Source organism: Astatotilapia calliptera, chromosome 1, assembly GCF_964374335.1.
Source record: "Astatotilapia calliptera chromosome 1, fAstCal68.1, whole genome shotgun sequence".
NCBI lineage: Eukaryota > Metazoa > Chordata > Actinopteri > Cichliformes > Cichlidae > Astatotilapia > Astatotilapia calliptera.
Window position 1 is genome coordinate 1,709,763 of NC_137422.1, and position 20,245 is coordinate 1,730,007.

General features: G+C 41.6%; 1 protein-coding gene across 2 annotated transcripts; it reads right to left on the bottom strand.

The window, feature by feature from the left end:
* Positions 1-205: 205 nt before the first annotated feature.
* Positions 206-20,245, bottom strand: pole3 (polymerase (DNA directed), epsilon 3 (p17 subunit)). 2 transcript variants are annotated; one of them, XM_026187216.2, is made up of 4 exons: positions 20,076-20,245; positions 4,074-4,159; positions 2,008-2,126; positions 206-1,141 (listed from the first exon to the last, which is right to left on the bottom strand). In XM_026187216.2, the coding sequence occupies exons 1-4, from the start codon at positions 20,139-20,141 to the stop codon at positions 960-962; spliced, it is 453 nt and encodes a 150-aa protein (XP_026043001.1). In that variant the 5' UTR covers positions 20,142-20,245; the 3' UTR covers positions 206-959. The 2 variants fall into 2 exon arrangements, with proteins under 2 accessions (XP_026043001.1, XP_080155947.1); XM_080299821.1 differs by lacking the exon at positions 20,076-20,245 and adding an exon at positions 4,500-4,565.

Here is a 20,245-nt window from a genome sequence, read left to right on the forward strand (position 1 = left end):
AAGGAGGACAAATGCATGTATGAGTGGGAGAATAAGGCAAGTTGTATAAAGTGCTTTCAGTGCTCACATAGAGCAGGAAAGCACTATACAAAAGCCAGACTATTTACCATTTGGACATGCATTACCTGGTTAGAGACAGCCCCACCTTTGCTTTTTTTAGAAGCAGCCCAAGGTACCGGTTTTATCAAGACAAAGCTTGCAAGTATGCTTTTTATACAAATTTATTAAAAATCTTAGCAACTTGTATACAAGTCTACAAAAGTATAAATGGTTCAAAAACAACAAAACAACTAGTTTCTCTAGGTATAAAACCCAACAGCAGCTCACTGTCTCAATGCACCTCAGCTGTAGTTGTGGGATAAGCTGTAAACATGCATTTTTGTACCCAATATTAGTGACAACTTCAATCTCGCAGATTTAAATCCAAATGTTGCCAGAATCTGCCTTAAAGTTCCTATATGATAACACGTGTTCCAACTCTACTTTCAGAACTTTGGCTTAGGAGACTATGCAAAGAAATCAGTGATTTCATTTCATCTTTTCAATTCTTAACAGATAAAAGGTAACAGTTTTCAATTCTATTCATTGCAATTTAATATACATTTTTTGGGGAGACGTTTGAACAAGATGACATCTTTTAAACGTTTTATTTTGTCTGAAAACCAGACATATTCCCTTCATTGTCATGTAGAAAAACTGTCACATCAGGGAGCAGAATCAAATGTGCATTTTTTTTGTCTGTTATTCTTTTATCCAAAATTGGAGGTCACATGACATATCTAGACAGGTGACTTCTTTGTGCTTTGTGTTGCATGTTTTCAGGCTAGAAGTCACCCGTTTTCAGTTCACATTTCATTATCATTTGATACATGGTGACGCTGAGCTGCACGCACACATATCCCATTTGGCCAGGAATTATCTCAGAGTATGTGACGGAGTTCTCTGTGGGGAGAATGTTATCAGTTCTCCACCTCTTCCTCCTCCTCGGCTTCATTCTCGACCTCAGGCTCCTCTTCCATGCGCTCATCGTCGTCCTCTCCTTCCTCATCTCTGCTCTTATTATTCTCTGTGTCGACCTTCTTCTCTTTATCTTTCCGTTTCTGCTCAGACACCTTCTTTCCCTTCTGTCCTTGTTTATACACTGTTGGCAAATGAAAAACACCTGCTGTTACTTGCAGTTAATAATATTTTACTTTAGGGCTGCGATGATTTGTTGACATAATTGATGATACTGACTAAAAAAAATAAATAAATAAATTTTTTTTTTTTTTTTTTTTAAAGGGTCAACATGTGATTTTAATGTTTAATGAGGAAATTAGCTTTCTCCAAAAGGTGGATGGGCAATAGGGTGAGGATTTCACTCATTGGTTAGGGGTTCAAGGTAGAGTTGCTACTTCTCCACATTGAAAGGAGCCCACTAAGCTCCAGATGGGCATGTCTTACCAGGAGGCGGCCCCAGCGTAGACCCGGGGCACGCTGGAGAGATTACATCTATTAGTTATAGTGCATGCACCACACTACTTAGTCGCAATTTAAAATCAGTGTGTTTTAAGTGTTTCCTTCTTCGTTGTCTGTCTGGGTATGTGTAAGGTTGATAATGCACAATGAGAGGTGCTGCATTGTTAAAAAGCATGATATACTATTGAAGAATGTGATAAATGGTTTAAAATGCCTCTGTTTAGAAAGTTTGGGGCAATAAATAAATATTAAAGTTAACTTACTATCAGAGTGTATATTAGCTTTAGAGTTGTCTGTTATTAGTTTTTGACATTTTCCATTAAACATTCTCAAATTTCACTTGATATCTGAGCGTCTCTCAGTTTTAGTCTGGCGAGTTTACTTTTTGTCCCACTCATTTAGAAACTAGTCACAAAAACATCCCTAATACAAACATTAGTGTTGTTTTCACAACTTCACAAGGAAATGAATAAAAGTCCTGATGTCACTGAACTTATTGTGGACTTATTAAAATATCTTTAAAAGCTGAGAGTATTTTCAAAGTTTCACCTTCCAAAGCTTCTCTGAGGGGCTCCAGGAACCTTTCGAACTCCATCTCCTCCATTGCAGCCAAGACGTCTCCTGCATTCAGAGTTTTTCGCTTGGCCTTCATAGCAAAATTATTTGCGCTGAGGAGAAGAAGAAAAAAAAAAAAAAAAAGCAGGGGGGAAACAATAAAACATTTAAACTGAAGCAGTTGTTTGATTCAGTGTTTGTGAATTAACATTCACATCATAGCATTCTTAGCTTGCTGCTGTGCTGGAAATTAGAATAAAAATTGATTTTATTGTCGTGCCAAAAGCACAACAAAATTACATGCACTCTTGATAAACTTTTATTCTATGTATAAAAAAAATAATTTAAAAACAGAATTTCGAATAAATAAAGTACAAAAAATATATATATATATATTAGGGGTGCAACGATACTCGTATCGATATTGAACCGTTCGATACAGTGCTTTCGGTTCGGTACACATGTGTATCAAACAATACAAAATTTTTAATTTATTTTATCAACTTTTCTTCTGACGATGCTGTCTGTGTTGAGCGCTCAGTGGATCTGCGTTCGACTACTCCTCCTAGGCTCCACTGTCGAGCGCAGATCCACTGAGCGCAGCGCAAGCTAGCGAGACAGAAGCTAAGCTCGTTGCAACATGGCAAATTGAACCTCCCCCACCCTCATTCAGATCTGGCGTTTGGAACTATTTTGGTTTTCATGTGAAGTATGACCCTGAAGATAAGCGCGTCATGGACTAAAGTAAAACAGTATGTTGGATGTGCCACGCAATGCTCAATTGGTCTCACCGTCCAGCCCCACGCATGATTTGCCGCGTTATGGCGCGTTAATGTCATTTCAACGAGATTAACCTGAAAGCACTAGTGGGAACACAACGAATATGACTGCACATTTACTCCGACAGCATCCTAGTGCAAAGACAAGTGGAAGCAGACAAAAACAACAAGCACGCATGCTACAAACTTTACCCGAGTCATTTAGACAGCCGTTAGCACAGGATTCTCCTTATGGGGACCTGATATGTTTAATATGCTGCTGAGAATATAGCCCAGAAGAAGCGTATAGTATAGCTTTTATTTTGGAAAGAGACATTTCTCTGTAATAAACTCTTTTCCAAAGATGAGTGATTCCTCCATCAGATAGATTTTTTTTATTACTTTGTTGTTTCAGCAACATTAAATTTAAAAACTGTACTTTTGAGTTAAAATATATATTTAGAATTTTAATAAATGACAAATTAAAAAGGCATGAACATTTTTTTGTATCGAAAAAATATCGAACCATGACACCAAAGTATCGAACAGAACCGTGAATTTTGTGTATCGTTGCACCCCTAATAAATATATGTGCATGTATGTCGGAGTCATTATAATTTAGGGCTGGGCGATATGAGGAAAATGCAACATCGCAATTTTTTTTGTGTGTGTGGCTATACCGCAAAACATGGGGGCAAAGGGGGTGAGCTGCAGTGTAAGCCTCAGTGAAGTCAGGTTTTTTTGTTTGTTTGTTTGTTCTTTTAAAGAAAATATCAGCATGTGTGGTCCACAGAAACCTCAGAGTCTCAGCTTCTTGCCGATAGGCGTTGTAGCTCATATGACAGCGGGTTTAAAGTTGTCTTTGGTGTGTGGGGAGATGTTCACATGCCGAGTTTAAAACAGTCTTAATTTTGCAGTGGATGACTTTTCAGCTGGTGGAATAATTTCGTGGTACTGCTACCTTTTGCGCCAATAATTTTACGGCATGTTTTGCAAATTACTGTACTTTGACATATTTTTCTCTATATAAATATATATAAACACGCATGCTCAGTGTTGGGCAGGGGGGTTATTGATGAATTCACAGCATGTGAGAGAAAATAAAAACTGACTTAAATGCAGACAGCTTAATATTTCCATGGCAACCTATACTCGATGATTATGTTTAAGCCATTTTAACCATCATACGTGGAAAAACTCGAGATACAGCAAGTATATTAGAAATATCGCCCGCCCCTATTATAGTTGCTAAAATAAATAAATAGTGGTCACATTATGTAAATGGGATTTATTAGTTCTTACCAGGAGGTGGCATATAACACAAACACACTGGCTGCTTGGGATATGGCTCTTCTTGCTTCTTTCGACACATTCACCCCATCTGGGAGCTGTTGAAAATAAACATTACAGAAGTGTTATCTCAAGGGTACACTACATACACATTATCAGAAAACACAGTCAGCCAACAAAGGCCCATAAGGGGTTGGCCAGTATTGCATTAAATTATTTTTTCATGAAGTAACAAGCAAATGAAGCTGCACCTGGAGACGATTCCAAGTGTTGAACTTATATTTGGTGGTTGTTCACCAAAACTCAATATCAGGTCCAACATTGAGCCTGACTGATACATCGGTCAATCAGTATCAATACCAGCCAATAAAGAAACAAGGGACAAGAGTAACATCATTTAACCTGGTTATAAGAGTCGATGTTACAAAATTTGCCCACCTGAGGGCACTTGGCATCTTCCCTGTTGGCAACACCTGTTTGAAACGCCATAAACATAACCAGCTGAGTCAGGCAGAGCATAATAATTCACAACCTTTTAGTCACAGCATAACCTGCTAAGCCTGCAATAATCATTTATCTTTTCTCCAACAACACAATCATAATTATTGATAGTCTAGTTCTATAAGTACAGTGGAACCCCGACTTACGAATACCCCGTTTCACAAAAAATTCAAGTTACAGGTACGAAGGCACTGAACGGCAATGTTCAGTGCCTTCGTAACTTGACTCTGATTTCGTTACTCGGGAAATCCGCTGGCTTTGATTGGCTGAGCTTACAATGCCTTCCGAATCATGTGACAATCCCTTGGCTTCCATACTTGCGCTTCGCTGTTGCACTTGAACGACGTATTGTTGTTCTAGTTAGCAATTAGCCTATTGTTCAGCATCAGTCAAAAAGGCACGATGGGTGCTTCGACTTACGAAAGGAACGAATTAATTTTGTAAATCGGGGTTCCACTGCAGTTCTGTCTCGACCTGTGCAATTCTTATCCATGCTTCTCTGCATTGATAATGCAACACATTTCTGACTGCTTTACTTTTTCGAGTGGTGACTGAAGTTACATAAGGGCGATCGCCATTGAACATAAAAACAAACAAACAAAAACAGAACGTAATGTAGCTTACATTCACAGGTGATGAGGAATATGAAAATCAAAACAACTGGAATTTATCATAAATGCTTTCAAAAAAAGAAAGCATATATAGATGTCAATAACCTGCGTATGTGTACAAAGTTTTGTTGAGACTGGCCCATTAGGTTAGGAGATAATATACACAGAGACATATATGCTTACATATGCTATGCTTGTTACAGTAAGGTGTAATGATAGCAAACGTGGCCATTAGGACTCATTGTGGAGATGGAATCTATATACATTTATATCCCTCTATAATATTCCGGTACCAGATGTGCTTTCCAGTATTTGCCAAAAATGATCGGTCGGGTCAGCCGGTTTACTGATAATGAGGTTATTTGTGGTCTTATCTCCTCTTGCTTTTGAGCAGAACTGTATATCAGGCCACGACCAACATGTAAACTCATTCTTAGATGAGGGTTCCTCCTGTCACTATGGTCTATCAGCTGAGTCAAGCCGGTGAATATTCCTCCAGAGCTCAGACTGTACGGAAAATCTTCATGTAGGAAAAGAGGGAGAATGGGTGAAATTGGAAGGCAACTCAGGTACACAAACCTTAGAGACTGCTATAAGCTTAACAAGCTATAAGCTTGACTCACTTAAACATGAAATGAGGAACACTTGTGTACTGGGGCAAGGACCTGGAACTGACAGGGTTTGGTATTCCTTTTCATCTTGACCGTAAAGCAGAGACTACCAACAAGCAACTGTCTTAAGCCGCGCTGCAGGACGCACTGGATGACGCACTGGATGACGCAGACTGGGACATGTTTCGGCGCAGCTCTGATGACATCAACATGTTTACAGAAGCGGTTGTGGGATTTATCGGGAAACTAGTGAACGACACAGCAGAAAGAACTATCATCCGAACGTTTCCCAACCAGAAGCCGTGGGTGGATAAAAACATCCGCGACGCTCTGAGATCACGCACCGCTGCCTACAATGAAGGGCTTGTCTCCGGTAATATGGACCTATACAAGGCTGCGTCCTACAACGTGCGCAGCGCGGTCCGAAAGGCAAAGCGGAGCTACGGGGAAAAACTAGAGTCACAGCTACAACAGTGCGACTCTAGGAGCCTGTGGAAAGGACTGCGGACTATAACGGACTATAAACGACCAGCTTCTTCAATGATGAATGCAGATGCTTCACTGGCTGATGAGCTGAACACGTTTTATGCTCGCTTCGACGCCGCAGCAATTAAAACAACAAACGGCTGCGCGCGCTCGGAGTGCACCAGTGAAGAAAATGCATTCGTCATCACAGAGCATGCCGTGAGGAACACCTTCAGGAGGGTGAACACCAGGAAGGCAGCAGGACCAGATGCAATCCCTGGCCGGGTCCTTAGAGCCTGCGCTGATCAACTAGCACCGGTGTTCACGGAGATCTTCAACCTCTCCCTGGCCCAAGCTGTGGTTCCCACGTGCTTCAAACAGTCCATTATTGTCCCTGTTCCAAAGAAACAACAGCCCGCTTGCCACAATGACTACCATCCAGTAGAGATGGACCGATCCGATATTACGTATCGGTATCGGTCCGATACTGACCTAAATTACTGGATCGGATATCGGAGAAAAATAAAAAATGTAATCCGATCCATTAAATATCACGAAAGCACCTCACAAAACTTGCAACACGCCGTAACTCACCTCAGAACGTTAGCACGTCGGAGCAGTATGCATCACGTGATAGAGCAGCTGTGGCATGCCGGACCTGTCGGTGGTCTGGATAGCATGTGGAGCTTCGCTAGCAACCTGGCATTTCATCTCCGACAAAGTTATCCCCGAGCGAAGTAAAGCAAGTGTGTAAGTCCATCTCTGAATGTTTGTAAAGCATTCCCACGTTAAGCTTAACAAGCGACTGCCTCTCGCTCTCCTGCTGCTACTTCAATCGTGAAACTGCTTAAATGATCAGCTGATCGGCTTTTCTGTCGCGAGTCCGTCTCTCTGGTTTGTTTTTGGCCCAGTTTGCACCAGAAAGAGGAAACCAGCGGCTGAACAACAGCAGCACGTTTAAGCTTGATAAGCTGTTGTTAGAATTTATTTATTATTACTTTCTACTCGAGGATCTTTTTCTACGTAGCTGACGGCTGGTAACTGTGCAGGGGCGGATCTAGCAAAGTTTAGCCAGGGGGGCCGATAGGGCATTAACAGGGAAAAGGGGGCACAAAGACATACTTTTCTTTCTTATTCTCATTTAAAATGTCTAGCTTTTAATAAATAATTATCTGAAACCCAAAGTTTTAATTTGATGTAAAATGAATAGAAGTCAATTACTGTATATAGTGACTATTAAGTCTAATATATATACCCTAGTAAGCTATAGTACTTTTTACTTTGGGAAGGTACCATCTGTGCAGTCTGCAATTTTGTTGAAGAAAGATGTTGAATCTATTTAATATTTCTTGAAAAATAATTGATTTCTGTGCATTTTTTTTCACACTGCATCAAATTAAGGTTGATTACGTTGATTAAGCATCATGAGGTGGAGCGTGAGGGGTGGTTCCCTATTTTTTATTTATTTATTTTTGTTGTTGCTGGGAGTTGGAACCCTATTAGTTAGGTTGCTTAATATTTATGCTAAGTACTCTTTAAAATACCAGAATAGGGAGGATGGTGTAGGTCTAAGTTTATTAGATTGATCAGTATTGCTGAACTATGAAATATTTTTTTTGCATACAGGTATAACAGAATAGCTTTAGTGTAGTTGTTGTTTTAAACTTGAGTATGAACTTGCAGACTTGCAAAATGCAGCAAGATATTTTAAAAAAACAGTTTTATTGATTAAAAAACACTATATCGGATTCATATCGGTATCGGCAGATATCCAAATTTATGATATCGGTATCGGTATCGGACATAAAAAAGTGGTATCGTGCCATCTCTACCGTCCAGTAGCACTGACTTCAATTGTGATGAAGTGTTTTGAAAGACTGATGAGAGATCACATCACTTCTTCACTTCCTCCCACCATCGACTCACTTCAGTTTGCTTACCGGACTAATCGTTCCACAGACGATGCCATATCTCACCTGCTCCACACATCCCTGAGTCACCTGGACACTGGCAGAGGGAATTATGTTAGGATGCTGTTCGTGGACTACAGTTCAGCATTCAACACAATAATTCCCTCTAAGCTTTTCACCAAGTTGACGGATCTAGGACTCAGCTCATCACTGTGTCAGTGGATCCTCAACTTCCTCACAGACAGACCCCAATCAGTGAGGGTAGGAAAACAAGTCTCCCCCTCCATCTCACTCAGCACTGGAGTGCCTCAGGGCTGTGTTTTAAGCCCCCTGCTGTACTCACTGTACACTTATGACTGTGTAGCCACATCAGACACCACCTCCATTGTCAAGTTTGCTGACGACACTGCTGTTGTGGGCCTGATCTCCGACAACATCGAGACGGCCTACCTGGAGGAGATTAGGAACCTGAAGACCTGGTGCCAGGAGAATAACCTCCTCCTAAACATCAGCAAGACTAAGGAGCTGATCGTGGACTTCACTACAAAGCAGGCGAGGAATTACAAACCCCTCATCATCAGTGGCACGCCAGTGGAGAGAGTGGACAGTTTCCGATACCTGGGTGTCCACATCACTCAGGACCTGTCATGGTCCTGTCACATCAACACCCTGGTTAAGAAAGCCCGTCAGCGTCTCTTCTTCCTCGGAAGACTTAGAGACTTCCATCTGCCACTGAAGGTGCTCAAGAACTTCTACTCCTGCACCATCGAGAGCGTCCTGACGTCAAACATCTGCACCTGGTTTGGGAACAGCACCAAGCAGGACAGACGAGATCTGCAAAGGGTGGTGCGCTCGGCAGAACGCATCATTCAATCAGAGCTCCCTGACCTGCTGTCCATCTACACCAAGCGGTGCAAGTCCAAAGCTAGGAAGATTATGATGGACCTCTCCCATCCCAACAATGGACTCTTCTCACTGTTGAGGTCTGGGAAGCGCTTCCGCTCCCTTAAGGCCAAAACAGAGAGAATGAAGAGGAGCTTCTTCCCCCAGGCTATTCGGGGCCTGAACCAGGTGTAGGACTGGACTCTCCCACACACGTCACTATAAGACTGGACTCTCACACACGTCACCACACGCACCACCACACATTTCCTATAATCCTATAATTCCTATAATTTATAATCCTTATCTTTATAATCTCTTCTGCTATTTGCACATTCTTTACTGTAAATTCCTAAGTTAATTTGTAAATTTTTGTAGTAAATTGTAAATATTGTAAAACTTTTCTTCTGTCATTTAATGGTCGGGCATTGTACAGCTACAAGCATTTCACCCCCATGTCATACTGTGTATGGTTGTGTGTGTGTGACAAATAAAATTTGAATTTGAATTTGAAAGCAGTAAGTGGCTTTATGTTTATATTCCAACTGCACTGAAACACAAAAATCCAGCTGTTAGTTGTAATGTTTGGGTGTGTAAAGCACTTTAAATGGGGCCCGTGTCATGGAGAGCCTGTCTGAATCGGGTGACAGGTCGTTCCCTGGACCAACAAGCTGGAGACTGATTTACACACAGCGTAGTGAGGAAAACCTAAAGTGTTGGACTCCAAATTGTCTGTCTGGTGACTGGGCTCTCCGCTGTTCTCATTTATAATGCGTTTTACAAATCCTAACAGCTGGATTTTCCCATGTGAGTGCAGCTAGCTAAACAACAACATCGCTAACATAAACTAATTTAAGTCTGTTAGCTGCAAACAACCAACCCAGTAATGTCAAGTTCTGTAATGACAAGCTGATGTGTTCTAAAAACTTTAAGCACTTGTGTCTTAAATCCAGCTTCACAGGCAGCACTACATCTATGTCTGTTTTTGAGAGCAAGGCTCCATAGTGTCAATCATCTCTAATTTCAGAGGGTTAAAGCTGGTGGTCCCGATGCCATTTGTGGGCATAAATTAGGGCTGTGTGATATGACCAAAACCTCATATCCCGATATAAGACATCTATCGTCCGATAACGATATAAATCACAAAAATGTAACATTTTCTGTAAATTCTGTGAATCTCGGGCAGCTCGACTTGCGTGAAGTGTTTCCAGCTGTGCGTCATGTAGCTGGAGTCAAGTGTTTTAACCGATGAATGAAACGATACATTTTTAGACATAAGTTGTAACTGCCGCCGTTTTCTTTGTGAGTATTTATTACACGGCGTGCTGCGGGGAAAAGCCTGTTCTAACGTTTGAGTCTAAGGTTTATTTTTTAGCACCTGGCGGCTCTTTTTTACTTCTCATCCGTAAACAATCTGCTCTTTCACGTGATTCAGTTTATTTTGAAAAGTCTCAACAGGATCTTGAGCTTTATTGTGAAAGGTTTATGTGGAACATAAACAAGCGGACACCCGATGCTGTTACCGTCGTTGTTGCTAACCACAACGCATAAAAACAAGCGCTTGTCTGTCAGTAGTGTGGTTATATTAAATATAAGAGAAAGAGAGAACTTTAAGAAATGAATATAGCCACTACAGTGTCCATCAGAACCATGAAAAAATATTGCTGTAAACAGTTTATTTTGCAACACCACGAATCAAACGATAGCGTAAAATGAAATAGACGTTTTTATATCGTCATCCGATATATATCGAACAGCCCTAGCACACATTGCATCATTATGCTGACCAGCTTAGTGCGGTCAGCATTTTATTTCCCCAAGCGGCCTCGGACCCGTGGATGTGGTGTAGACCAGCGGTCCCCAACCCCCGGGCGTCGGCCCGGTACCGGTCCGTGAGTCGTTTGGTACCGGGCCGTGAGATTTGAGGCTCAGGTGTGAAATGTCTGGTTTTCAGGGTTTTTGTCGGTTTTCAGCGTTATTTTGTTATCGTTTTTATCAATAACTCTGTTTTCCTGGGTCTTTTCACGTGTGTTATGAATAAATCTTTTTTTCCCAGTACCGGTACTGGTTTTATTTTGTTGTATTTATCCGCGACACCTTAAAGGCCGGTCCGTGAAAATAATGTCGGGCATAAACCGGTCCGTGGCACAAAAAAGGTTGGGGACCGCTGGTGTAGACCACAGAAATCTTTGCATGCTTAACCGAGCCGGAGCATCTGATGTTAGAATCTACACCCTTCAAATGGCTCTACTAAATGTAAGATCTTTAGCAAACAAGACATTTGTATTAAATGACTTCCTAAAGTCCCAACAGCTGGACTTTCTGTTTCTGACAGAAACATGGCTTCAACCCGGTGAGTCTGTAGCTTTTTCGGAACTGGTTCCTCCTGATTGCTCATTTTTCAGCCTCCCTCGGTCCTCTGGTAGGGGGTTGGCTTGTTCAATGCTCGATTTCATTGCCATCACACATTACAGCACGATTCATTTTCTAGTTTTGATCTCCAGCTCTTTGAGTTACACCTGAGCTCTGCTGCGCCTTTGTGTGCCCTCATATATCGTCCTCCCAAGTTTAATAAGGATTTTATCAAAGAGTTTTCAGATTTTATGGCTGGAATTGTTCTTGAATTCGACAGTTTTTTAATCCTTGGTGATTTTAACATCCATGTCTGCTGTGACTCTAAACTTCTGGTCAAGGACTTTTTAAATATTATTGACGCTTTTAAATTGACCCAGTGGGTTACTGGTCCCATGCATGAAAAAGGTCACACACTAGACTTGGCGCTTTCCCACGGACTGTATGTGTGCGTCACGGAAATATCTGAGTTGGGAAGACACAAATGCATGGACAAGAACCTCTGCAGTGTCGCTTGACAAAACTTGTCTGATTCTGGCTATGTTCCTCAAATGATAAAAGGCGGTCTTTGTTATCTCTTTTACATGAGATTCAAAGGAGAGCACCATATCGAACCACACACCCAAGTTTTTACCTTGTTCCTGCAATTTATGGCACTGTCATCAATTTTCAAGATGAAATTTTGGGACAAGTGCTGAAATTTGTGTGGCCCAATGACCATCAACTCTGTCTTATCAGTATTTAGGAGCAAGAAATTATCCGATAACCAGCCCTTAATTGCAGATAAACAACATTCTAGTTTAGAGACTTCAGCACAATTTCCAATGGTTAGAGGGACATAAAGCTGCAGGTCATCAGCGTAACAATGAAAGGTTACATTAAAAGAACGTAAAAGAACACCAAGAGGCAGCAGGTACATAGAAAACAGCAATGGTCCAAGTACGGACCCCATGCCTCACTGCACAAGTCTCTGAGAGATCATTTTTCAAGCAACAGTCTGAGACCTCCCAGACAGGTAAGATCTCAGCCATGATAAAACATTTCCTGTAATTCCAATAAAATGTTCAAGCCTATCCAATAAAATCCAGTGATCCACAGTGTCAAACGCAGCACTTAGATCCAGCAGTAATAAAACTGAAGTGCGATCATTGTCTGCATTAACCAGCAGATCATTTACCACTTTGACTAAAGCTGTTTCTGTGGAGTGATTTGGTCTAAAGGCAGACTGACATGGTTCAAACAGATTGTTAGTTGACAGATGCTCAGTGAGCTGCTTAAAAACCACTTTTTCAAAGATTTTAGACAAAAAAGACAGATGTGAGATGGGTCTATAGTTTGCGACCATGTCAACATCCAGTCCAGGCTTTTTCAAGATCGGCACTACCACAGCCGATTTAAAACATTCAGGAAAGACTCCAGTCGTCAATGAAGTATTTAAAAGAAACAGAATGTAGGGTCCTAATGCTGACCACAGTTCCTTTATAACCCAGGCTGGTAGAGGATCCAAAGAACAGGTTGTACATCGAACTGCTTTTACAACCTTAGTTAATCCAGACAGAGAAATAACCTTGAAGTCAGAGAACAGTTTATCAGCACCAACAGGCAAAGCAGCTGAGTAGTCTAATGAATGAGTAATACGATTTCTAAGTGTTTCAGCCCTGTCTCTGAAAAATGTAAGAAAGTCATAAGCTATCAAATTAGAACAGCAGAGAGTTGACTTACTCTCTTTAATTTGCACACTGTTGAAAATGAGTTTTGAGTTAGGTTTATGGCTCATGATGAGATTTGAGAAATAATTTGCTTTCGCTGTCAACATCGCTGATTGAAGAGAAGACAATGAGTCCTTCCAAGCCTGGAGAAATACTTCTAGTCTGGAAGATCTCCAGTGACGCTCGGCTTTTCTGCAATTTCTTCTCAAGTTCAAGAGCTCCTCATTTAACCAAGGCTTAGGGTTCCTTTTTGAACATTTCAACACAGTCCAGTAGTTCAAGAAGTGCATTATTAAGATTGGCAGTCAAGGTGTCCACACATAACTCCTGGGTAAAAATAGGGTCCAACACATCAGGTAGATGTAATTTAACTCCAAGCAATGTTTTGGGGCTAATATTACGAGATGATCTGAGGGGCAATCTTCCCCTCTCAGAAGCTGGAGATTTAGGGATTAAAATATCAAATAAAATTGCGGAGTGGTCTAGAATAGGTAAAACACAATTTTCAGTCATTGATACATTCAGCCCGTAGCCCAAGACAAGGTCTAGAGTGTGGCCCTTGCATGTTGGCCCAGACACAAATTGTGTGAAGTTTAAGAGAGCTAATTTAACTCTCTGTCCATCCGTGGCAGCAGGCAGTATTTGTAGGTTGTTCATATTTGCTCCACCTCCCCTCGTATCCCGTCAGCATGGCGACCAATAAAGCAGCCTCAGGTGAGCGTGCTCCGATGACGTCGGGTAAATAGGAAGAAGGCAGCGCTGTTTGAGGCCAAAATAAAGTCCTAAACAGCCACGGTCACCGATGGTAAGGACCCACCGCATCCAATTTCTGACCCAAACACGCTTCCCAGAGCTAAATTTGCTGTTGTTGTAAACTGTTTTTTGCAACTTTTTTGTATTTAAAGTTTTGAGGAATAAACCTCTTAAATTTCTCCAAGTAGAAATATATGTAAAAAAACAAAAACGATTTTCAATTTTTTTGTAGTTTATTGCAACTTTTTTGCAATTTATGTAGTTACTATGGACATAATGCATACATATTATTAAAATATGGGCTATAACAGTTGTATTGATGTATAGCAACTTGAAATGCTCCCAAAAATGGCACTACAACATGAAAAAATATAAAGTAAGCTCTGGCGGACTTGGTTCTATGGTAGGTCTTAAAGGGTTAAGCAGCGTCTGTCGCTCATATACCAACAGGGAGTGGGTTTTTAAAACTAGCAGGGACACCACTAAGAACATAAAACATAAACGTTGCAGAACCGAGAGACGGCGTGCCATGACATCTGGTGCCATCAAAAACTGCAAAGACACAGTTTGTCTCAAACTTCGTGTCAGTAAACAGTCACACGCCTCAGGTACTTTTTAATGTCCTTAATCTTTTTTCTTAGTTCACGTGATAATGTTGGAGTCATTTCTTCACCAAGTATTTGTGATGATTTTTTTTAGCATTTTTTACGACAAGAGTCTATCTATTAGGGCCCTTGTCTCGTCAACGGCTACCTCAGATCCTAGTCTTTCTCCTATGTGCCCAGCTGTCTTAGAGCAGTTTGAGCCAGTCTCCCTTAATGACTTGACTGAGGTAGTTAGTAACCTAAGATCATCACACTGCCCCTCTGATTGTCTCCCCCCAAGCTTGCTTAAAAACACGTTTAATACTGTTGGGCCTTTTATCCTGAGATTAATTAATACGTCCCTTGCTACGGGCTGTGTCCTATCATGCTTTAAACAAGCTATAGTTCAGCCTCTTCTTAAAAAACATAACCTGGACCCAACTGTCCAATCTCAAAGCTTCCTTTCCTGTCTAAAGTTTTGGAGAAAGTGGTCTACTTACAGTTGCAGGCCCACCTTGATTTTAACAAGAACTCTGAAAATGCCTCTGTTTAGAACTCTGGAAAAAAAAGCAGGGTCAAACTAGGGCTGGGCGATATGGCCTAAAATTCATATCGCGATATAATTTGAAGCATTTGCGGTAACGATATATATCGCGATATATTCTTTTCTTCTGTATAACTTATTATTTTCCACACTATAAGGCACACTAAAACTTTAATTTTCTCAAAAATCTAGAGTGTGCCTTATGTATGAATTCTGGTTGTGCTTACTGACCTCGAACCGATTTTGGCTGCAGAAATCTGTTAAAAAATGTTTTAGTACAACTTTGGTAAGCCGCACTGCTTGATGGATTGTCAGAGCATTACGGCTGCCGTAGTGAGGAGCTTCGCGAAGTAATCTGGGTCCAAACCTCCGTCCCTTCAGGTCCCAAAGTCAAACGAACACAGAGTTAAAAACGGTCTAAATTCTTTCATCTTTAATAAAATCATCAGCATTGCTGACTAATTAAACTAATTCAAACGTACAGCTCTGCTACCACTTCTGACATAAATGAAGACAGAAAACTAAACAGCAGTGACGTTTGTAGGGTTACTGAAGTTGGACTACCTGGTATATAATGTTGTGCTATGGGATTGCTAGTGACACAGCTATGTTAGCATAACATTAGCACAGTGAAGCTGGAGGATGAACGCCAACTTTTTTTCCACTCATTAAAAGTTAACGTGAGGGATTCTGGTGGTCAGGGACAAATGCAATCGCATAGCAGGATGCTATACACGGGCCAAACTTCAGTCAGGAGAACAGCTGAGATAATCCATCCACAATACGAGGTTAGTTATTAATATACTGCAACAACATGGGAACAGAGCAGCTGCGAGACAATTCAACATTAATGAATCAATGTTAAATGTTACGGAAGTGGAGGAAGCGCAGTTTTTGGCTTTCCCCATATTTCAAAAGTGCTTCATCTCTTTGCAGATGATAATGGTTGTAGCCGCTGCGATGCTTTTGACCAAAACAGGCGCAGCTTGATAGGGCTGAACGATATATTGCATTTGCGATAATATCGCGACATGATCAAGTGCAATTTTCTAACCGCAAAGGCTGCGATTATACTCTGGACATGTCCAAATTCATGGGCTGCATCCTCCTGAGGCCGCATTTGTAGACCGATTACGTCACAGCGACGCGCCGAAGGCTGTCCAAATTACTACCATATCCCAGAATTCATAGCGCGGCCCAGCCAAACTCCAGTTTCCAACAATGGCGGCCGCTACTAAGTTTTAAAATTACTCATACTAATCTTTCTGGGTCACAAAATAAACTTTTAACATATTTTCAGGCGAGAAAGTAGCTGTGTAAACATCAAATATCTGCTCGGTTTATCAAGATATCCCATATTTGCAAAAGTGCTTCGACGTTTTCAGAGGCGTCTGCTACCCACCAGCTCGACAGCTAGCCGGGAGCTCGAGGGTTACTGATGCGGCCGAGAACGGCACAACTCCCGGCACATCATTTTCAGATCACCGCGGAGTTTCGCTGCTCGGGTTAAACGTAATATATAAGTCACTTAGACAACCTAAAAATGTTATTGTTGGGCTTTTTTCAGTGTTTTGTTTGTTCGTGAGTAAATCGGTTTGGCTGAGATTAAAGTTATTAGATTAGATAAAATAAAACTTTATTAATCCCCCGGGTGGGTTCCTCCTTGGTTTTCACACAGCTGACTAAACGTCAAACAGAAAACTTATTAAACAGAAGTATGAGACAGTCGAGAATTTACACCAGTGTCTGGTTATATTTTAGATAGCAAGAAGCAGACGGCCGAGTTTATTAAACTCCACCGAGACAGCGGTGACGCTAATCAGAACTAGACCGTCCAATTTCACGCCTTTAAACTTTAAAGGCGTGTTTGTGTGTGTGTGTTTATACAATTGCTATTATGTTTGCACTTTATGTGTAATGTTACTGACTGCAGAGATCAGTAAGATGTGTGTATTTTTTATTTATTAGTTTTATTTATTTCATATTATTTTTTAATTGAATGACTGTCTAGTAGTTCACAGATGTCGAAAAACTGAGTGTGGTAAAGCCACTGATTTTGTTTATGTATATTTCTGCAATCTGCACATTGTACTGACTTTCATTTTAATGTTTACACCAGGGTTCCTTGTCAGCACTTTATGCTCAGATGTTTGTAAGCTAAAAATAAACTATTGTGTATGTTCAAATATACTGTTGTGATTGAAGAAGTTAAATAAAAATGTCAGTCATCAATTCATGCATCACCTCATGTCATCATAACAGGAAAGAACAGTTTAAAATTAATGTAATATAGTATTGGCCATACTATATGATGTATTGCTTGTCTTTGTTTAATAATACAGAAGACAAAGACCTTAAAAAATAATCGCATATCGCATCGCAATCGCAATATTGGGGCAAAAAAATCGCAATTAGATTATTTTCCATAATCGTTCAGCCCTACAGCTTGATGACATCATCAACATGCCCTATTGCGATAGAGATTTTGACTATCCGGTTGTTCAGTGATGACACGACGAATCCTACTTCCGGGCCTAAAGTAGTCTGCGTTTAATATGGCTTTTGTGTTGTGAACATGTTTAATGTTTTGTATTTTCTTCTATTTGATCTCAAAAAGCTCCTAAAACAGTCAGTGATCCCTGTTGACCTCCCTCGGCTTTTATTACCACTAATCATTTATTTAAGCTCAGTTTTTAAAACCTTACGATGTACAGCCCAGCCCATGCAGCAGTATATGAATGACTAACCTCGTATTAATAATAATGGATTGGATTTATATAGCGCTTTTCAAGGCACCCAAAGCGCTTTACAATGCCACTATTCATTCACACACTGGTGGAGGCAAGCTACGGTTGTAGCCACAGCTGCCCTGGGGAAGACTGACAGAAGCGAGGCTGCCATTTCGCTCCATCGGCCCCTCTAGCCAGCACCAGTAGGCAGCAGGGTAAAGTGTCTTGCCCAAGGACACAACGACTAGGACAGAGAGCCCAGGGATCGAACCGGCGACCTTCCGGTTACAGATATGCTTCCCAACCCCCTGAGCCACGGTCGCCCGTCGTATTGTGGATGGATTATCTCAGTTGTTCTCCTGGCTGAAGTTTGGTCCTTTTACAGCATCCTGCCATGCGATTACATTTGTTCCTGACCACCGAGAACACTCACGTTAACTTTTATCGAGTGGAAAAAAAGTTAGCTTGTTTATATTATGCTAACATAGCTGTGTCGCTAGCGGTCACGTAGCACATCATTATATACCAGCTAGCCCAACTTCAGTAACCCTACAAATGTCACTGCTGTTTAGTTTTCCGTCTTCATTTATGCTGGAAGTGATAACAGAGCTGTACGTTTGAATTTGTTTCCAAAACCCCGCAGTCAGGACATGCTATATTGTATTTAGATAGAAGCTAGCGAGCTAACTCCCTGCTAACTTCTAACTCCGTCAAATGTCATAAATTCCGTTTTCATGGATGCCTGGATGTTAAACTCAATTGTTACACCTGGTAACGCTGATCATTTTATTAAAGATGAAAGACTTTAGACAGTTTTTAACTCTCAGTAATGCCATAGTGATCGTTTGATATATGGACCTGCAGCGGAGTTTAGACCCAGACACGGCTAGTGACGTCAGACTGAATGAACAACCGGATACCGCTCTATCGTTGGCCAAATTTATATAGTTTCTATCGTATATATTAATGGATTGGATTTTTTATATAGCGCTTTTCAAGGCACCCAAAGCGCTTTACAATGCCACTATTCATTCACTCTCACATTCATACACTGGTGGAGGCAAGCTACGGTTGTAGCCACAGCTGCCCTGGGGCAGACTGACAGAAGCGAGGCTGCCATATCGCGCCATCGGCCCCTCTGGCCAACACCAGTAGGCAGCAGGGTAAAGTGTCTTGCCCAAGGACACAACAACCAGGGGATCGAACCAGCGACCTTCCGGTTACAGATACGCTTCCCAACCCCTTGAGCCACGGTCGCCGATATTGTTTATATCGCCCACCCCTAGGTCAGACCATCCCCAGCTCTTATTACGCTGCCTTGACGACATCAAACATTGGATGTCCTGCAGGATTGTGTGGAGCTTTGGTTCACCCCAGTGCTGTGTTCATCTGGCTTTTTTAACTCACATGAGTCACTCTGAAGGGGCACACAAACTGCAGCAGCGCTGCACTGAGGAAACAAGCTACATTCGCTTATTTTGTGCAGAATACTGTGGGGCGTTATAGTATATTGATCAGCAGCTGCCCGCATTAAATTTCACCAGTTAATGTAGTTGTGTTTTCTGAATCAGCAGGTGTTGTTAAGCAGGTGAACAGGATTTCCGGTGTTCCAGATTATCTGGCGTCGCGAATTAACTGGTGAGGTAGACTTTGTTTTCAGGAGCCGCTACCGACAACCCAGCAAATAAACACTAAATAGTTCATCTGTGACATTTGTGAGGTTACCTCAAACACAGTCCGTCCTGTTGCTCGTGAACAACAAGATATTTAAAAATGTTGCGAGTTTACCTGGTGATATTCTCGTGCACGAGGCGACCGCGAAAACAGCAAACAAATAAACGTCACCACGCCGATGCTGTTCACAAGACAGCAAGAGTAAACGATCTGGAGAATCTCGTCTTCGTTATAGTTTCCCTCGTGCGTTTTATTACTCAGATTTCAGCGTTTTCGCTTCACAACTAAAGCGTGCAGTTTGTGTGTACTCAAATGCTGGTTTGTCGGTAGCGGCTCCTGAAAAGCAAGTCTGCCACACGTCTGTTCGACCGTCACCAGTTAATTCGCGACGCCAGATAATCTGGAACACCGGCGAGCTGATCGATGGTGTCGTGAGGGAAATGTCACCACGTTATTTATGTTACAGAAAGACAGCGAACGGAACATCTGAAAAACGGAGAGTGGAATACGTAAACAAATCTAATCGGTTAACGTAAAAAAACAGTTAACCTGGGTCACCGGCGACCTCCCAGAATTGCGTCGTGTATTTGTTTAGCGTATTTAACCATCCCCGGCGTGTATAAAACACACAAAAAGACCAACCGCGCGCGACATTGTGACTGCTACCGTGTTTCGATGTTCACACTCACCGCTTCCTTGATGATGCGGGTGATTACCGCGTTGGGAAGGTTCAGGTCTTCTGGCCTCTCTGCCATTGTTCTCACCGTTTAATGTGCATTTATCTGGGCCCGTTGTATGTGCGCCGCTGTTTCCGCCGTCCTAGGAGAACAGGTTTAGCCGTTATCGTTGCTAAAAGGCT